Genomic DNA, 20063 nt, shown 5'->3' with positions numbered 1-20063 from the left:
TGATGCTTAAAACGTCGCTTGAAGTTTATTTTTTAAACTATTAAGTTTTCCTCAATGTGCTCATTTAATGTGAAAAATTTGTTTCACTGAGTGAAGAAAAGAGACATATTTCTCCTCTTTAACTTTGTTGAATAGTGTTTGAATAGTTTCACTTACTTACAAACATATTAATAATCATGCTAAAATAGAAGAAATTCAGACCAATGGTTTAGGCCTGTCACTGGAAATATAAACTCAACTTTCTCACTGACATGCCCACTCTTTTCCTGCAGTATAGCACCAGTAGTAATGAAACATATGTGGCTAGTTTGTGATTTAATTTTGAGAAAACAATGTGTATGAAAATTGAATTTGGCATTTCAAAAAGAAGCAAATACCACTATTACGATTCAACTTTGATGCTTTAAAAAAAGGCAGGGTTATTTCATGCATACTAGCTCCCAAGAGAGTCAAAATGACTGTTATTTTCACTTTTCCTACAGGGATGTTTTTAAAGGGATTTATGAGTGTGAGTCTTGTGCATAAAGGACAGTGGCTTCTGCTTTGATTCATAAATATTTTATATACAAAATATTGTTACATTTATATTCAACATATGTGAAATTAGATTAATGATAACTATACTTTACATACATTTGATCAATCTTATTTCACAGTACATACAAGAAAAGATCACAATTCTAGTGTACTTTGTATACAATAAATACATGCTCCCTTTGTAGGCTTTTATTTTTTTTTACAAACTTACAGATTGCAAGAGTTCAGTTCTTGCTACAGCTGTGGCCATTGTAAAATAACCCTTTTATGAACTCACAACACACAAATCTCATGTGTAGTTTCCCAGACTATCTCTTTAAATCTGTAGCAGTCATAACATCTTGATTCAGGAACCTACAGTGTAAACACATTTGACACAAGTGCAGTAAATAATAGGAGCATCGACAACAGCCACATCTGTTGGCAAGCAACTCAAAAAACCTCAGCAGAGCCAGCTGGTCATGGCTCTCTGAACACTTGCGTTCCTTGGCACATAGTAAACAGACACTAGTGTGGATCAAACCATGTTTAAGTAAACTGAAAAGCCAGCCTGCATGTCTCTTCTTTTCAAGTCCAAGTCCCACTCTATGGTTTCTCTAATGCAGACGGCCAATCAGGTATTCAGAAGAATATTGGTGCGTTGACTGCATGCATTGCAAGGCTGTGGCATGTGATTTGATCCCATTTAACTTAAAACTGAAAAGTAGATGAAAAGAAAAGTTCTGTATTTCTCAGTAAAATTGATCAAACTAGTTAACCATGTAAACAGGTTGTAAACTTTTGGTTCATTCCATTCAAAGTGGGTTTAAGGGTAAACAGTGTTCACAATCACAGTTTGAAACTTGGCAAAACAACAAAGTCAAAACCTTTGACGTTGCGCCTCTTAATAGAGAAGCTGCATGTTGTTCAACAGGAGACACTGGAGTCCAGATTTAAACTATACTACCCATAATCCTTTTGTTTTGGGACAAAAAAAAGTTAACACCTTTTTTCTTTTACAAGTTAGTGTTTTAGATAGTAAAATCATTCATGTGTTGGGCGCTGTAAGCTAGTTTTGTTTGCTAACTCTTTTAGCTAGCCCTGTTAGCTTGCTGTGTTAACTGTTAGCTAGCTCTTTTTTTAAGGCGGCTGCAATTTGCATGTCTTCCCCTTATTTTTATAAGTCTTGAAACCAAGTTTTTTATATTTTGAGATACCTCTTGGTTCAACATGAAAATGATGCTCCAGCGTTAGCATGTAGTAACTTCAGGAAAGCTGCACTTCTATGATGAGAAGTCTATCTGTCTATCTCTTGGCTTTGAGATTCTGGCAATGTCTTCTAGCTGAAAGATGTGTGTAAAGAGGGAAAACCACTAATACCAGCACAATAAACTATTTTTTTCTTTTGTCTTGCTTTTTAAGAGTGAGAGAAAGGGCTGACTGTAAGTGAAGTGTTCACAAACATTACCAGACTCAATCTCTTTCCACTAACACGTATGTAGAGAAAAACTTCCTGAAATGTCCTTTTGTGATGTCTTCTGAGATGGTATTGGATAGTCAAATTAACAGAACATCACAATATCTGGTAGTGGTCAAAGTTCCCACTTTGATGATACAGTAATCTGGGATGACATGCTGCGACTCTAATAATCTCAAGTCAAAGTTACTTCTGATCATTAACCAGTTGATTAGAGCTTACTTTTATGTCCAGTCCAAACTAAAGCCAACACTTTGACCATTCCTCTATTCCCACTGTCAGCTGAACAGATACACAAACCCAATCATTCAAGTAAATTTGGCAAAAGCTATGTCATGAGGTCTGACAGCTGGCAGAAGTCATGTAAATTGATAAAAACTACCAAATTGTTAGTCTGATATACAGAAGACAGACAATCAAAAGCTGGTCTAAAGCTGTTTTAACCAGTAAATTGGCAAATTGTCACTTCAAAGTTATGATATTAGCTCTGTTTATGGCTATATGATTACTTTTTCATTTTTTTTCACTCTTTAAAAGTATTTTTTTTTAATCCAACCAAGCTATTACTTGCATACTTTGATGTCCTTTGTCTTTAATTAGATAGGTCAGAAGCTCTCATGGTCTGTGTTTACTGAGGATAAAGGTGACAACGCTCATAAACAGCAGACAAAGCAGTGAGAGATATGAAGCCCTCATTCCAAAACTCCAACCATGATCAACCCTGGTCATCATGGTTAGGTCACTTAAGATTTTCTATCAGATTTATAGTCTCTTATCTGGAGTCAGCATCTCCACTCATCTGCCCTCCTCCACAGGCCGAGTTTCAGATTTGAGCTTGAAAAACTCCTTTGCCACCTCATCAGCAGGTCTTTGGGACAGGATACGCATCACTGTCAGACCCGTCTCGTCCGTCTGAATGCGTGGGCCAAGTGGACACCAGCACACGCAGCTCTTTCTGTCTGCCACATCCCGCAGCTGAACCACGGCCACGCCCACTACCCGGTCGGCCCGTCCGAAACAGTAATCCTTCACGGTCACCTGGAGCTCATAGCAGTCAGGGGATTCCTTACCCAGGACACTACAGTACACAAGAAAAGGTTAAAACAAATACATTTAGCAAATTTAAGCTTTTTTGTTGAATTAATGGAACTCACAACTGGAATGCCTCGTTGAACTTGGCTGTCCAGCTGTTATTCTTGGATTTGGTGGTGAACTTCCTCTTTTTGTCAGCCAGGAAAGGGCCGACCATGGAGACCTCAACAAATGGCCGGAACATCCCTGATGTTTGCCACTTCATGTCATTCACAGCGATCACTGCAGGGAGAGCAAGCACAGGAGAAAGAGATTGAATTTAGGTTGTTGATGAAGGGTTACATTTTGGCAGTTATAAGGTTGTGTATTTGGATAGTATGGAGGCTATATTTAGAATTTTGCTCTGAAATGTCTACATCAATTGAAAAATGACTAGACCTATGTTATATGGTGCCTATAAAATGTATCCATCCCCTTGAATATTTTACCCTTTTATTGATTTTATAAATCAATCATGGTAAGTATAGTTTGGCTTTTTGACAAAAAAAAAAAGACAAAAAATCTCTTTAGTGTAAAAAGTAAAAACAAATTTCTTCAAAGTAATGTCAATTAAATGAAATATGTAATGTAAAATAAGTGAATGCCTAAATAAACTTAAAACAAAAAGTAAGGCAACTTGTGTTTGGTAGATTATTTCTTTGTTGTAATAATGCTTCTTGGTAATAAATCTTATACTGTTGGAAAGCCTGTTTATTACCCTGAAGTCCCTCATCCAGGTCTACACTTCTTCTCGCCCACTACGCTCAGCCAGCAAAAGGCGCCTGGTACTTCCAGCATATCAGGCTCCTAAGTCACTAGCCCAGCTCTTCTCTTCTGTTGTCCCTAAATGGGGGAATGAACTACCCAACTCCATTCGATCCGCAGAGTCCCTCTCTACTTTCAAGAGAGGCTAAAGACCAAGCTCTTTAGAGAACACTATGCAGTTAGCTAGACTATTCTCCACCGATGTCCCCAGTGGTAGAATGAGTCTCCAACTACAGCTGGCTTGCAGTGTCCCCTCTACTTCTGGGATTTTTTGCCCTGCTCTTTGTGAGTGACCCAGCACTCGGTACTTTGGTCATTAGTTGTTGTGAAGACAATTTAATGGATGGTGATGATGAGAGATCTCACATTTTGGTTGATTCATTGTTGATGTTTATAATACCAATAAAAAAAAACTTGTATACATTATGTGCTTTGCCTTTAAACCTGCATGACATCACCTGCATCCAACTGGACCTGAAGCACTTTGTGGCACTTACTGATGTTGTTTCTTCTTGTCTAGATCTTTGCTTGTGTTGTTCTTGCTCTCGAATGTAGGTCACTTTGGATAAAAGTGTCTGCTAAATAACATTGTAACATTGAAACCAAGACTTTGGATCTTAGCAGCAGATGTCTATGATGATCTTAGTGGTTTTAAATGTTAAAAATAAAGCACTTGACAGCCGGCTTTATTTCCAAAAATTTTCCATACAAATGTGGTTCAGCCCTAGTCTACTTCAGCTCATTTGAATGCTGCAAAAAACAGAATAAAATCTAACAGTCAAAGCCCTAACAGATCTTAGATCATCATCACATTTTGTCACCTTCTTTATTATTTGATGTCTCACAAATGAGAAATCCCTTTAAAATATCTGTAGCACATGTTGCTATTGTTCCCAACCACAAATAACTTGATTTCTGGCTGTATAGTTGTATTTTGAAAATTAAAAATGATCCATGGGGTATGCTTTTTGAGAAAAGCTTCACTAACCAAAGACAAATTTATTTTGTTTCAGCCTTTCAGTGCCTTCCCACTTAATGAGGGAAGTTAAGAGTGATTTTTGTGGTTGAAGCAAGCAAAATATTTGCATTTCTAAATTAAGTCTTACCTCTGACGTTGACTTTACGTTCCTTCCCAAGCAGCATGTCAATCTGCAGGATTGCCTCTCCGATTGGCTTCTCTACCCCTGAGCCTGCACAACACAACCATCACATCTCACGTTAATATGACTAAAACCATCTTTAACGTTTACTCTTATGTTTGTCTTTCATTCCTGTCTTCATCTTATGGCTGCTACGGTGACGTGCTTTCTTATCTAACTTCAGCTTTGGGGAAACTCAGTACCAGCCTTTGAAGTTCTAGAGATGCTCATCATTTCAATAAATGGATTAATTACACCAGACACCAGCTTATCTTATACTTTGACACTTTTTGATAACAACATAATTTAAAAACTCCTCCATCACACAGCATGAGGTCCGGGACCTGATGCAACAAAGATGATTAGGAAATCATGCTAATGTTTGAAAGCACTACAGCTTTAGTAAAATATATAACTTTCGATAAAAGATGCTTAGTAACTCTAACATGGTTTGATTTTCATCAAAATGGTAAAGAACCATGTCTAAACCAGCTGATGGGCTGATGTTTCTGCTGATTTCTTCTAAAAAGAATCCTTAAAATAAGGTCGTTGTTCTTCTGTGGATCTTGACAACTCCTTCTTTCAGACTCACCTCTGTCAGGTCGGGTCTTTTCGTTGACGGTAATTCTTATGCCCATCCCGTCGTGCACTGACAAGACAAGAAAAAGTGGAAATGTTTGGGAAAGTAGTTTTTCAACTTTAAAAGGAATTTAGACCCTGAAAGGAATATATGATGACTGCATTTTATGTGTATGTCCATGTGTTTTTTTATGATCACCTTGTGTGTGTTGTGTAGTGACGAATGTCTTAATGAGAGCGTCTGTGCTCTGGGAGTAGAGGGACAGAGCGTAACGCAGAGAGGCCAGTTCAGGACTTTTCTCCACAAATGCTTTTTTCAGCCCATTTCCTCCTGCGTGGAAGTATTGCTGAGAGAGAAGGGAGAGAAAAGGGCCACATTCAATAAATTTAAAATGGCTAAGAGCATGAAAACAATGCTTATTATTCCAAAGAAAAATCATGCCTTTAGAGTACCATATACCAATCATAAACACATAAGGACATCAAAATATAGATATGAAATATACAACAGTCTATGAATACAAAACACTGCAACCTAAATCTAAACAAAGATTATGTTCTTGGCATGATTACTGTACGCCTTGTACATATACTTTACCTTATATTTTATAGTTTTGGCTTTTGTATGGCAAGTTGTAGAACAACTGGGCAGTGAGCTTTTACATAGAGATTATAATAAATACTTCTTATACAAGAAAACACATTGTAAAGGAATAAAATGCAAGTTTTCAGTTTTGTAGTAAATAGACTTGAGCTTGTATAGCACTTTTCTAGTCATCTGACAAGTCAAGTGCTTTTACACCACAGGTCACACCTACCAAAGCAGAGTTTGCTATAGAGAATTGGCCATCAGTATCATTCACATGCATCCGTACCCATTTAAACGCCACTGACAAAGCAGTTAGAGCAAATTAGGGTTATTTGCAAGGACACGTCAACATGTGACTGCAGGAGCCTGGTATCGAACCCACAACCTTCTGACTTCAGGACAGCTCTACCTACTGAGCCACAGTCACCCCAAGGGCTCATACTGTTCTGTCTAAAGATGTAAATGAATTATTAATAAATGCTGTGAACTTTAAAAAGTGTCTGTAGCAAAATTTGTACTCATGTGTGTAAAATATATGTGTAAGAAGTATTCCTGGTTAATCTTGGGTGCTATGGTAGCAAACAGACATGAAGGCCACAAACAAGCATACTTTTTTAAAGGCCCAAAGATTCTTAAAATTGTCTCAAAACAGTCTAATTCCCGCTCTATTTCTGCTTGATAAGTAAATGTTCAGGTCTAGACTCACCTTGATGGTCTCCAGCCCTGCATCAATGATGATACACTGTTTGGGTGTCAACGTTTTGGCTTCACCGCCTCCCTAAAGAATCAACAATATACAAAGCCAAAATAAATTCAGGAAGAAAGAAATAATGAATTTTGGCCTTTGTTATACAAACCACTAAACACCTTGCAGCCAAATTTACAAAACTGAATTTGGCAGCTTCCCACATTTGAAAGCACACCACACTACTCAGTCAATAATTCAAGAAACTACCTCTGCCAAGTCTAGGAGAAGAGGTGTTAATAGTTGAAAAACTGCAGATCATTGCTTATCACTGATTTAGCCCCCCCAAAAGGGTTTGTATCATTTATTAGGGTGCCTTTTATACCATTAAAGTCCCTGTAAAGTGAAATCAAAATTTTGTGTCTTAACACACTAGATATGATGGAATAAGGTTGCTTTAAACATGTGAAAACACTGAGATCTGTGTGTGAATGAATTTTTGATTAAGACTGTTAGAAAGTCGTTCACGTCTTTCCTGGCTTGATTTAATTTGGGCATGGCTATTATACAGTATGAGCCTATGACATCACCAGTCTTGATAGGGAATTACTCCACCCCCTTAATGCTACAAAGATATAAGATCACTGAGCAGTTCATCTCAGTACGGTCTGTTGTTATCCAGTTTCACCACCTTCATTGAAAGTTAACAGCCAGCTAAATGTTTTTAGTTCATTGTGAGGTAAATTTCCCAGATCTATCAGCCACAGTGGCCTATGGGTCATTAGAGAGATTTGAGTCAGAAAACAGTCATTTTAATCCCCAGTTTCTATCTCTCTGCGCTGGCACAGAGCCAGGCAGCTGCGCTCTGATCAGAAGGGTTTTTTCAGTCTGACAGGATCATATTTCTTGTGGCTTCATCTCATTTTTTTCTGAATTTTTCCTGAATTTTAAGCTTAATTTGATAAATTTAGAGATGTTGTTTTATAACTGAAATTTGGCCTGATGGTTCGTAACACAGAGGCCTGCCATAAGACAAACCTAATATAAAGAATTTTTTTTATTACTTTACGGGGACTTTAAGATGAGTATCATGCACTTTGGTGAGGTGGTTGTGACCTTGGCATGCTTTTCTCTGGGACGATAAGCTCCGCACGTGGGGCACAACCTGACTGCAAGGCAATCATTCCCTGAAAAAAATTCAGATTAAAAGTGAATCCAGCCTCTCACTGTTTCCTGTTCATTTGAGCATAAAATATAATTTTAATTTTCAATTTCCAATTCTCAGTTGATTATCAAAAGAACACAGATTTTAATACAGCACCAACATTTTGTTATTCAATGATGCTTGTTGTACTCACTTCATTAAAGCTGTTGGAGAATAATCACTTGACAATATGAAAACATTTAACAGACCATTGTTCCCTCATTAGTAAATCTACACTGACTCTTGTGAAGCAGTGGGTAACTCATAAATAAACATTCAGTAGTTAGTTTAGAAAAAAAGAAAGACTGTGTTGGTTGGGAGCTCCAGAAGAACAGTTTGAAACTAAATGAAGGAGCAACAGAGGGAGGGGGCACTATTTACTTTCCAAAAGCAATTATACACAGCCAGTCAAATCATCACACTGCAAATGTTATGCAGCCTTATCAGTCGTAAATTACAATGAAAGCCAACTAACTACATTTTTTCAACAACTGTATCACTAACTGCTGCAATCTCATAATATTCAATTAAAACACAAACATTGCAACTTTTCCTGCAAAAGTTTTGGTACGTTTTCATCGGGAATAAATGTGTGTGATTTTATTGCCCAATGGTATGAGACTTTTCTCAGGTTTTAATATCAAAAAGACAGTATAGAGCAGGAGCTTTATACCATAAAATTCAGCTTTGCTCCTGACCCTGTGTTTTACCTTCAAATTAGAGAGTCCTTTAGCTGCCGTGAGAAGTTGGGCTCCCTGCAGAGAGAAAAAAGAGAGAAGGAGAGGAAAAGTGGTGAATAAAGTCAGATTAAACATATCATACAACTAATATTTTCAGGATTAGTTGTATGTATTTATCTGTATGAATGCAGCTGTTTAACGAGATTGGTTTGACTCAAGATAGGGTGCAAACACCTCCACCACTAGGTGGCAGCAGAGCACAGGAGATGGTCTTATTAAAGCAGCAATCTTGGAAATACTGTGATATAATCCAACACAGTAACAGCATGCATTTGCAGATCAACTACTTTACATTCACTCCGCTCTCATAGTAATAATTCAATCAACCTGCAGAGTTGATGATTTAATGAACACAAGCTGCAGTGAGCACTGCACATCCCAGTTGCTATCCAAAGTGCTTTTTTGTTAATGTTGGCACAGTATTTGATGAAGGAGGGCGGGGTGTGATTAACTGAGATGAATTTTATTTGTCAAAGTGATTTAGACAATGTTTCAGGCCTAAATGGCTAAATAGGTGAATCTCTTGCATGGTAAGAATGGAGGCATGTAGGTTTGGGTTTGGGTTAATGTTGGTTGCGAATCCTGATAATAAGGGTAAGCTTCCCACTGACCAGGCTGTCATTGCTCTGAGGAAGGACAATGGTCTTCTCCAGGCTGCTCAGTACAATCTTCCACAGATCCTTCAGGATCCTCTTCAGCACCGTCTTCTCACAGATGTCAGCAAAGATACTAAGGCTGGATCATACAACACAATCAGTATGAGATGAAACTTTTCAGGCAGTGCATGTACATAAAAAATAAGTTGATCATTGTGAACTTTGAATATCTTTTCTTTGTGCGGTGCTCAGTTGAATTTGGTTTGAAATAAATGTTTGAATCACTGTATTAGATTTTTATCCACATTTTACACAATGCACCAATGATTAGGGAATTGGGTTTTGTAAATGTCACAGATTATAATTAGGTGTAAAACATCAGGTGACATATAAATGTCTAAGTCAGGGATTGGTGACTTTGGTTACCAGGAGAGCAGCATTGATTTCATGATTAATGGCAAAAGGCCAAACTGTTAGAGATAGCTGGATATTCTCAATTTAACCCCTGTGACTCCTAAAACTTAAATGAAAGGAAGTATATATTTCTTTCACAACTATCTATTATCTATTTATGTTTTTAAACTCAAGTTTAAAAAATAAGAACTCAAGTGTAAATAGAAATAGTTAATTTAATGAGACAAACAGAGAATTAAATTGGTTTCAAGCTACCTATCTAATAGATTAAACATGCTAGTTACTGGTTATGTAATGTGAAATTTAATTTGATGTAATTTCATGTAATGTGAATTGTTTATACTGTGTTGTTCTATTTTTGCTATGAGTATTGGTTAATCTGGTGATCTCATAATCATCACTTTTATTCGTTGTATTTTTTTTTGCCTGTGTAAAGCACTTTGTGACTGCCGCCTGTGAAAAGTGCTATATAAATCAACTTTACTTACTTTTTTTGCACATTTTTTAATGTATTAAGTGATGCATTTAAAAGTTTTAAAGAAACACTTGCAGCCAATTAATTCTACTGAAAAGAAAAAATTAATAACTTAATTAAAAAACTAAATAAAATAAATAGAAAAAAAAAAAACAAATAAAAAATAAAACTAATAAATTTGATTTAAAAAGATGAATAAAAATCTAGAAACTAAGGTGTTAATAAATACATTTCTACCTTTATTGGTCAAATCAAAAGCTAAAAATGAATTATTTAGAAAAAACAATGAAAACAAATACAAATAAAATAAATATGAATAAAATAAAATAGGAAACACTGTTTTTAAACCAAAGAAATTGAAAACAAGTTTCAAATTGTTTTTATCAAATAAGATGAATAAATAAAACAACTACCCATACACCAGAAATGAAATATTATTAAAGAAATGTTTCTGTTTTCATGCTTTCATGGCAGATTTGCGTCTTTTTGCAAAAGTTTATCGATTATTGGCAACTGAAATTGACTTGTGGGCCACACTGAGTGAGGTGCAGGGCCACATGTGGCGCCTGAGCCACCAATTGCCCATCCCTGTTCTGAGTACTGCTATGAAAAATCAATCCGTAATAGGGACATGTAAGATGAAGATCAAGGCTTGGTAGTAACAGATTGCTACAATATTGTGATATAGTTTGTGCACATATTAGTTATTGATTACACGGGTGTAAATCGTTTATATTAAAAGTTACAGACTAGCTCAGGCAGTCATCAGCCAGCAGCTAAAAACAGCAGCCATTGTGTGCATTTGTGTGTGTTTGTGTGTGATGCTTTGACTTACTTTCCATCCAGAAACTCCATGAGGGGCCTCAGCATGGAGTCAGCGTCTGCCTCGGCTGTGTTGCGGTTGGGGGGTCCTTTGATCTGGTAGAGGATCTCAGCCATCTGACGCATGCATGCCGTAATACGAGCCTGGAAACTGAAGGGAGAGAAAACAAGGAGAGAAACGTATTCAGGGAAACTTCTGCAGGAGGCTTCCTCGTCAGACAATAGCTGTAAAATTTGTTTGTGCGTTACCTTTTTGCAAATATAGCGCTGAAGTTGTCCAGGACAGTGTTGAGCTTCACCTGCAGGTCATTGAGGATGTCAGCAGCCTCTGTGTCCAGCTGAAACACACAAAAATAAACAGGAAAGAAGAGGTGATTGAAAGTCTTAATAACCAGAAATAACCTGACTTGGATGCTTTGCCCTGCTGCATCATGTCATCGTTGAAAGCATCCAGCTTTCCTCAGGCCATGATTAGTTGACCTATTTGTCTTTTTTGTAATTCTTACTATAATTGACTTATTTTTGCAACTATCAAGGCCATAACTAAATGTCTGTCTTCTCAGCTGTTTAAGCAAACTTGAGACTGTAAAAAATATTTATTTAATGCAGTTTCTTGTTTATTAAAACAATAACATCCTCTTAGATTTAAAGGTGCATTGTGAGCACATAAATATGTACAGTTTTATATCCATCCATTCATTATCTAAATCTTTTATCCTGTTTGAGGTGGCAGAAAGCTGGAGCCAATACCAGCTGTGACTGAGTGAGAGGCAGGGTGCACCTTGGACTACGGCATAACTTTGCAGGTCTCACCTCATGTGTTAATGTCAGACTCCTTACTTTACTTTATCACATATCCCACCCCTCTAAAAAGTGATCAATTAGCGCTGACACATTTAGTGTATTAGCACTTTTGTGAAGACACTGGCTCAAATACATAAAAACAAAAAAAGTTGTTTTTATCCAATGAACAAAGTGAAGATATTAGCATGATGCCAAAGTGAGTGATTATAGACATTAGTGTACATGCAGAGTTATGCAGACCCAGCACTTAAAGCCTCGGTTTTCAACTGTATTAATAACTTTACGTGCAAAACTACACTGCAGAAAGCAGAATCAGATTACTGAGAGGATCAGTGAACAAATCATCTGTTACACATCTGTGAAGTTGTTTTTAATAGGAATAAATGTAAAGAGAGAGAGATGCCTGCAAGCTAGTTCAGGCAGACCACTCAGTCACCTGACAAACATCCTCCCAGTCTTTTACAGATGAAAGATCTCCACTCTCTCCCCCTGCTCTGCCATTCACAGCTCAGCCCTGCAATAACACTGCACTCTTGCTTTCAATCCACATCACCTCAGCATCTACCTGTAGGCTCTGTAGGGGATTTAATATACAGGTGCATCTCAATAAATTAGAGTAATTAGTATCTAAGAAAATTAAATAATTGTAAAAAGTTCTATATTTGAGACTCACGGTGTCACACTCTAATTCACCCCAAACACCTGCAAAGGTTTCCTGAGCCTTTAAATGGTCTCAGTCTGGATCAGTCGCCTATACAATTATGGGGAAGACTGCTGATTTGACAAATGCCCAGAAGACGATCACTGACACCCTGCACAAGGAGGGTAAGACACAGAAGGTCATTGTTAAAGAAGCTGGCTGTTAAAAGAGTTCTGTATCCTAGCACATTAATGGAAGGTTGAATGGAAGGAAAATATGTGGTAAAAAAGGTGCACAAGCAACAGAGGAGGACTGTGAAATGAAACCCATACAAGAATTTGGGGGAGCTTCACAAGTGGTGGATCACAGTTGGGGTCAGTACTTTAGGGGCCACCACGCACAGAAGTATCCAGGACATGGTCTACAACTGTCTCATTCCTTGTGTCAAGCCACTCTTGAACCAGAGACAACGTCAGAGCCGTCTCACCCTGGCTGACTGTTGCTCAGTTATCCAAAGTTCTCTTTTCAGATCCAAGTACAGTTTGCATTTTATTTGGAAATCAAGGTCCCAGAGTCTGGAGGAAGAGATGAGAGGCACAGAATCCAAGTTGCTTGAGGTCCAGTGTGAAGTTTCCACAGTCATTGATGGTTTTGGTCCAAGGTCAGTGCAGCCATCTAGCAGGAAGTTTTAGAGCGTTTCATGTTTCCTTCTGCTGACAAGCTTTATGGAGAACCTGATTTCATTTTCCAGCAGGACTTGCCAACTGCCCACACTGCCAAAAGAACCAGTACCTGGTTTAAGGACCATGGTATCCCTGTGCTTGATTGGCCAGCAAAATGGCCTGACCTAAACCCCATAGAGAATCTCTGGGGTATTGTGAAGAGGAAGATGTGAGACACCAGACCCTACAACACAGAAGAGCTGAAGGACACTATCAGAGCAGTCTGGGCTTCCATAACCCCTAAGCAGTGCCACAGACTGATTGCCTCCATGTCACACCACATTGCTGCAGAAATTTATGCAAAAGCAGCTCCGACCAAGTATTCTGTGCTGTACATGTTCATACTTTTCAGTAGTCCAACATTTCTGTGTTAAAAAGACAACTGAAACATGCCAGACTCTGTGTAGTGAATCTATGTGACATATGAGTTTCTCTTTTTGAATTAAATGACTGAAATGAATCAACTTTTTGATGATATTCTAATTTATAGGGATACACCTGCAATATATAATCAATCAAGTTTAATTTTAAATTTTTCCGATTTTAAATCAATGTTATGCTCTCTTTTGTAAATTTGTCAGTATTCTAAAAGAAAATGGGCACCATGTGTCAAAATTTGATGTTTTATCTTTTGTAAAACAGAGCACAAGCAGATGTTTGGAGAATAGATGGCATTTATTCTTGTTTCTTGCAAACAGATGTAGCAAGAGGAATAACCATGAAGAAGCCCTTTGATAAATGCATCACAAAGAACTAAAAAACAGCCCTCAACACAAGAGCCTTTCAAGATGGAGTCCCTCTTTTCTGATAGTCCTCCTTGGTGAAATGGTATCAAATTGCCCACTGTGGTGAAGTTTTTGGACTGTCAGTGAGCAGAGATAACAAAACCAAAAGTGGATGCCTATTTAACCCCCAGTTCTGCACTGCAAGATGAAAAATCTATTTTAAAAAACTCAAACTGAGAAAGCACAATCAATATCAACAAGTAATATATCTGGAGTGTGTATTAGCTGACTATGAGTTTGCTACACTACATTCAAGAGAGGCTAGACTCAGAGATACCAAAAATAACACACTACAGGCATATTTTCTGTGTGGTAACGCTACTGCTTGCATGCATACATCCCCCCAGCTGAGTAATTGCAAAGATTTGAACTAAATTAGCTTTCATGTGAGAAAAGTTTGACGATGAAACAAGAGAAACAGATGACAAGCTCCATCTTTTCATCCTCAAACCCATTCAACAGTCTGAAAAGAGCTCCTCCTGCTATAAAGAGAGAACCACATTTCCGGAAAACCAAGGTCCTCAAAAACCTCCTTTTTTCTATTTAGTGCAACTTGTTCGACAGCAGGGAGCCATCACACTTTCTTCAGATGCCTTTTAAGTAAAAAAAAAAAATGGATTCAGAGAACATAATGACACACATTAAAGCTGTTGGGAAGCACACAGTGGCTAAAATTTCTAGGAGAAACATTAGGAGCATTCTTAAATTCCCCAACTTTCAGTATTATAAGGGACAGCTGTGTGTTGACAAATGATCCCACATCAGAGATGAATGAGATATTTTTGATGCTGACTTCCACTGGTAAACCATTCTGCTAAGTAGGCTCTAAACCTAGCTGGCACCTTGGCACTTGATCAAACTAGTGTTAGGTTTTGCAAAATATCAAGCACACCAATGTTCTGTTTTATAGGGTTAAAAGATCAAACATTTTCAGTGAATATTATGAAGGTAGGCAATTAGACATTACAAACAATTTGACACTTCAGAAATAGTGATATGGAAATAATCAGTCAATTCAATCAGGCACTTGACTGGCAGCACCTGGGGTACCAGAGCTCAAAACAAGAGTCAATAGCAATGACAGAATAAGCTGTTTGGCACTGGCAGAGAAGATTTGGCACATTTTTCATAGGCGCAACCCACATACTCAGCTCTGCTGCTCATCCCACAAATGCATGTTCCTTACAAATGTGGCATCATTTAAAGGGGTAATAAACAGGCTTTTTTTAACAGCATAAGATTTATTGCCAAGAAGTGTTGTTACAACAAAGAAATAATCTACCAAACACAAATTTCCTTACTTTTTGTGCTAAGTTTAAATCTTTCAATGGGTGTTCAGTCTGCAGGATGAAAGCTCCTAAAGGATCCTGATAACCAGCTATCACTTAATGTGTAAAATATAGCCTGAAGCTCTTAAGTGGGCCAGACCTCATGTATGCACCATGTGTCAGAGCAGCTAAGTGGCTAGTCGATTAAAGGTTGAGGCACCCCAAGGTGTCTCTGCTGAATGAATGTGGAACCATGTTAATAGATGGAGGATATGGGGCAAACTGCCAGAACATGTAATCAGAGAAAAAGAGGGCTGTGACCTTAAAGTGGCAGCATTTCACTATGTGGGATTTAACAGGGGAACACTGCAGAGAGTGAAAGTAAAGGTTGGACGGTTCTGTTCCTGTTGGTCTGAATCCAAAAATGAAAATGTACAGTGCTGTGTTTATGAGTTTATGTGAAGTGTCAGACGTCTTTATGGGTGTTTGGAGGCAAGTGCACCCATTAGTGTGAGAAGTGTCCTTGAGAGGAGAGTGAAGAGAAAGCTTAGAGAAAGCCTATCAAATGTCAGACAGTGGGAGGAACCAATTTCAGTGCAGTGTAAAACAATGAGTCATACATAATTGTTTTTATAGATAGATAAATTAGGTGCTTTTGTTTTGGCATTCAACCTACAGAAAAAAGCTACTTAAAGTTCCTGTGGGGACATTTTCTCTGGTTATGAAACATATTAAAATTAATATTGATACCACTATATGATGCACAAAAGCAAACAAGACAACTGATATTGATCAATAATTTCCATGTAATCATTTTCTGTAGGCTGAAATTCCTGGAGATGGGCAGGTGTCGGATGTGGAGATAGAAGTACATTGTACAAACATCCTTCCATTAGCTGTACCACTTGTCCCATTCAGGGATTGTGGTTGGAGCCAATTCCTGCTATCACTGGGCAAGAGGCACCTTGGATTTGTCACCAGCCAATTACAAAACTGAAATATGAAGACCAACAACCAGGCAGACTCACACCTATGGGAAATCTAGAATCACCAAACAAGCATGTCTGCAGGATGAAAACCAGGGCACCTGGAGAGAAGCCACACAAGCAGGTGGAGAACATGCTAACTCCACACAGAAGTGCCCTGTCCAATCAGGATTCAAACAAGGAGCCTTCTTGCTGTGAGGTGACTATAAAGAGATTCTTGATAAACGATATTTTTGATGGTTAAAAGAGGCAGAGTTGGCGTCTGTTTAGCTCAGCTGGTAGCACAGGCACCCATACACACAGACTAATTATTTTAAAGGAGCTTCAGTTCCCCCAAAAGGCCTAACAATGTCCATTGGCTCCACCTTTGGTAAACTACAACAGCGCCTGCAGAGTACACGCTACTTACCAGAGCTGTGCATGCCCACTGTGTCATTATGTCTTGTTGCTCCGACAGACATGTAATGATTGTGAAACAAGAAACGTTCATCCAATCCCCCTCAAAGAATTTCAGAAAGGTTTTGCACTTCCCAAACCCTTTATATGGACTGTTTCCCAAATGGATGTGAGACATATCCCATGATAATCTGTTTATAGAGCTTATACATCCTCCATCTCCACAAATATATGATGCATTTCTGTATATAATATAAATATCCTCAAAATTGTCTTTTTCTCAACTGTATCTGGGGAAATCAAACAGTCTTGCATAGCTGTCATACAGCTCTGATCCTATTTATTACTTCTTAGAGAACAAAAATAGTGTTTGCAAGTCTGCACACAACAAGACTTTATATTCCATTTCATAAGTGATGTGAACAATCTCTGAGCTTTTAGGTCTGGACCATAAAACATGTAACCTTGCAAATCAGATGGATACGCCCGTTTCTGTGTTTCTCACTGTTGAATCCATCTTGCAAAGCACCTGTCTGAACCATCTGGGCCTGGTTAGAAAGGGACAGGACCAATCAGCAACTAGGGGCAGTACTTTTGGGTGCGGTGGAGTTGTGACATAAGCAAGCAGCAACAAGAGGCCAGTGCAATTATGGCGGGAGACATCAGTGTGGATGCTGCTACAGCACCAGTTTTATCAGGACTCGATAACATTTCTTCATTAAAAGAAGGAAAAAGAACAGCATTGAGTTGTTTTCTTTTCAAAAACGACAAAAATCATGTACTGACATGTCTACAGTCGCCATGGTTCTTGTTATGTTCTATATGGAGTTTATTCCTCTGTAGCTGTGCACAGGCACCTCGGTAGCAGCGACAACGTCACGTGTTTTGTTGCTCTGATTGGCCGATAAAGATGTGACAGAACGTTCATCCAATCACCATCCGAGATTTTTTTTTTTTTTTGATGGCTCTGCCCTTTCCAAAACGCAGTCTATTGAAGGTTTTCCAGATGGATGTGTGAAAGAAATCCATCTGGCGTGTCAGGTTATAAAACATGCACTTCAGAAGTGAAAACTGCAGAACTGGTTGGGGTGATTGCTCAAAATTTTAAAATAAAAAGACAAAGGAGGCACAGAAACAAAACCGTAACTTTACACGCCCTTAACTATAATCCCAGCCTGAAATTAAAAGTGTCCTCTAAAGTAACAAATGTTTGTGGGACTCTGTAGTTGCTCTAACACCCAACTGTACCTTCTTTGTGGCTGCTGTGGCTTCAGTCTTCACAGTGAAACAGAAAGGAAAGAAAAAAAGACAAAAATAAAATAAAAGTTACTCATGCAACAATGACACACACAAAGGGCTGTACATGATGGGACAGAGCAGGCAGAAATAGTCAGTTTTATTTCAGTTGATATTGTCTGGTGGATTGGGTAAAAGTGAGTGGGTGATATTAATAAAAGCTTTTTGTTTATTGTCTCTGATTTTACTAAGATGCTACACCACAAAGTGACATTCTCAAAAGAAGTTTCACTTTCATCTGATTGTATTTCTGACACTGACCCCATCAGAAACAAATCCATCTGAAAGGCAGAGCTCTCTTTTGGCTGCTCTAACAGTAAATACATTCAGATAATTATTTATGGCCATATGAGGTTTAGGATATAGGAGCTTTGTAAACAAAGAAAAATCCTCTCTTTGGACTGGGAGCCAAACAAGAACAAAATTAGCCTGTTCTGACTTTGCACACAGAAGTCATTATGCAAGCAAATTAATGAAGAATTAAAAAACTCCTCAGCCATGCATCTGTTTTTCATGGAGATCTAAAGCATGGAAAAATGACTTGGAAAAACTGATGAAAAATGAAACATTTTCTAAATTAAAATTTTATTTGAAAAAATATATAAGTAAACATGAGAAAGAACAGGTGAGTATTTAGTATGTTAATATATCACTGAGGTCACTGATAATTTAATGCTAAGAGACAGATCAGGCTTTAAGTGTTGACTGTATAATCTGACATGACACTCACTGTAATAAGCCTATTGATGCTTTATGTCAGATTTGCTTTATCCATAACATCTTAGAATAGTGAGTTACAGTGGCTTTACTTATGCTCACGTCAGTGGTTTGAGCATATTTTGACATTTTAATGAAACACCAAACAAACAGGTATTGATGAGGACAGCTATGTGAGCATCTAGGCCAGCAGGGGCCCAATCACTATCACAGCAGAGCTGGATTCTGAATTTAGGTCTGAGAGCCTAGTAGGGTCATAATTCAACCATAAATGGTCAACCTCATTTTATCCAGTAATGAATTATGGGGAAAAAATAGCACTGATGATAAATGATTTTGAGTTTTTTTTTTTTTTTTAAGTAAAAATGGTCATCTTTAAAGGCTCAAAATCTGAGATAAAAGTCAAACCTATTAGGTCAAAAGGTCAAAACACAAGATTAAAAGTTACAGTGTTTTCAAAAGGCAAATATGAGTTAGAGAGTTTAAATTATGAGTTTTAAAGGTCAAAATACAAGTTTAAATCTAAAATTGTGAGTCTAAAAGTCAAAATATGGGATTTAAAGTCAAAGTTAGGAATTGACAAGGTCAAAACACAAGATAAAATTCCAAACCATAAGTTTAAAAGATTGAAGGTCAAAATATGAGATAAAAAGTCAACATCATAAGTTTAATTTGCAATTATAAGATGAAAAATTAAAATATGAAATGAAATTCATTTATTTTACCTCATTATTGACTTTTTATCTGATATTTTTATTTTTTCATATTTTTGTGATTTAACAAGAATACTCTTAATCCTCAAGGTTTAGTTTACATTTTCACACTTGTGGGCCAGTTATAATTAACTATGATATGGTCTTGTGGGCCGGATATAATTATACCGTGGGCCGAATTATGCCCCCAGGCCTTGAGTTTGACACCCCTGATCTTGGCTTTGATATGCTTTAATGTCACTGCCTGTGTACAGAGAAACACCACACCCTGAGGTGATCAGTTTACTCGACAGAGTCACTGTAGGATGATTACTTTTATTGATCCAATATTACATAAACAATGTAATTAAAGAGCAAAAAGGATAGTAGCTTAATGTACACACTGGTGTAACATTGCCACTTCTGTAATGAGTGATGCCGAATCCAGCTGTTATGTGATTAGTCGATTTATCTCGGACTACAAATGTATTACAAACAAAAGCCAGAACACTTTTTAAAATTTTTTTTAAATCAGAACACTTAGCCTGCTGAGAATCTAAACCCCTCTGTACAGATTTTTACATTTGTATGTAGAATCAGTTAATAGAGATTAGCTAATACTGTGCTACAGCTACAACAGGGGGTTGGGGTGATTTTTAATGAGCAGACAAACCTTGTTAACTTC

At 37.6% G+C, this 20063-nt stretch overlaps 1 protein-coding gene across 1 annotated transcript in view; it reads right to left on the bottom strand.

Moving 5' to 3' along the window:
- Nucleotides 1–782: 782 nt before the first annotated feature.
- LOC121509581 (protein unc-13 homolog B-like) overlaps nt 783–20063 on the bottom strand; it is a 260714-nt gene continuing 241433 nt past the window's right edge. The window contains exons 33-42 of the mRNA XM_041787044.1: nt 11322–11410; nt 11086–11223; nt 9377–9500; nt 8724–8780; nt 6843–6914; nt 5747–5894; nt 5561–5617; nt 4936–5019; nt 3148–3307; nt 783–3071 (exon numbers count right to left, since the gene is read on the bottom strand). Coding sequence (XP_041642978.1) covers nt 2789–3071; nt 3148–3307; nt 4936–5019; nt 5561–5617; nt 5747–5894; nt 6843–6914; nt 8724–8780; nt 9377–9500; nt 11086–11223; nt 11322–11410 — 1212 coding nt within the window. The 3' untranslated portion in view covers nt 783–2788. The remainder of the gene's footprint in view (nt 3072–3147; nt 3308–4935; nt 5020–5560; nt 5618–5746; nt 5895–6842; nt 6915–8723; nt 8781–9376; nt 9501–11085; nt 11224–11321; nt 11411–20063) is intronic.

This window comes from Cheilinus undulatus, linkage group 5, assembly GCF_018320785.1.
Source record: "Cheilinus undulatus linkage group 5, ASM1832078v1, whole genome shotgun sequence".
NCBI lineage: Eukaryota > Metazoa > Chordata > Actinopteri > Labriformes > Labridae > Cheilinus > Cheilinus undulatus.
Note: the sequence above shows the minus strand (reverse complement) of the source record. Positions and strands in the feature narration are given on the sequence as shown.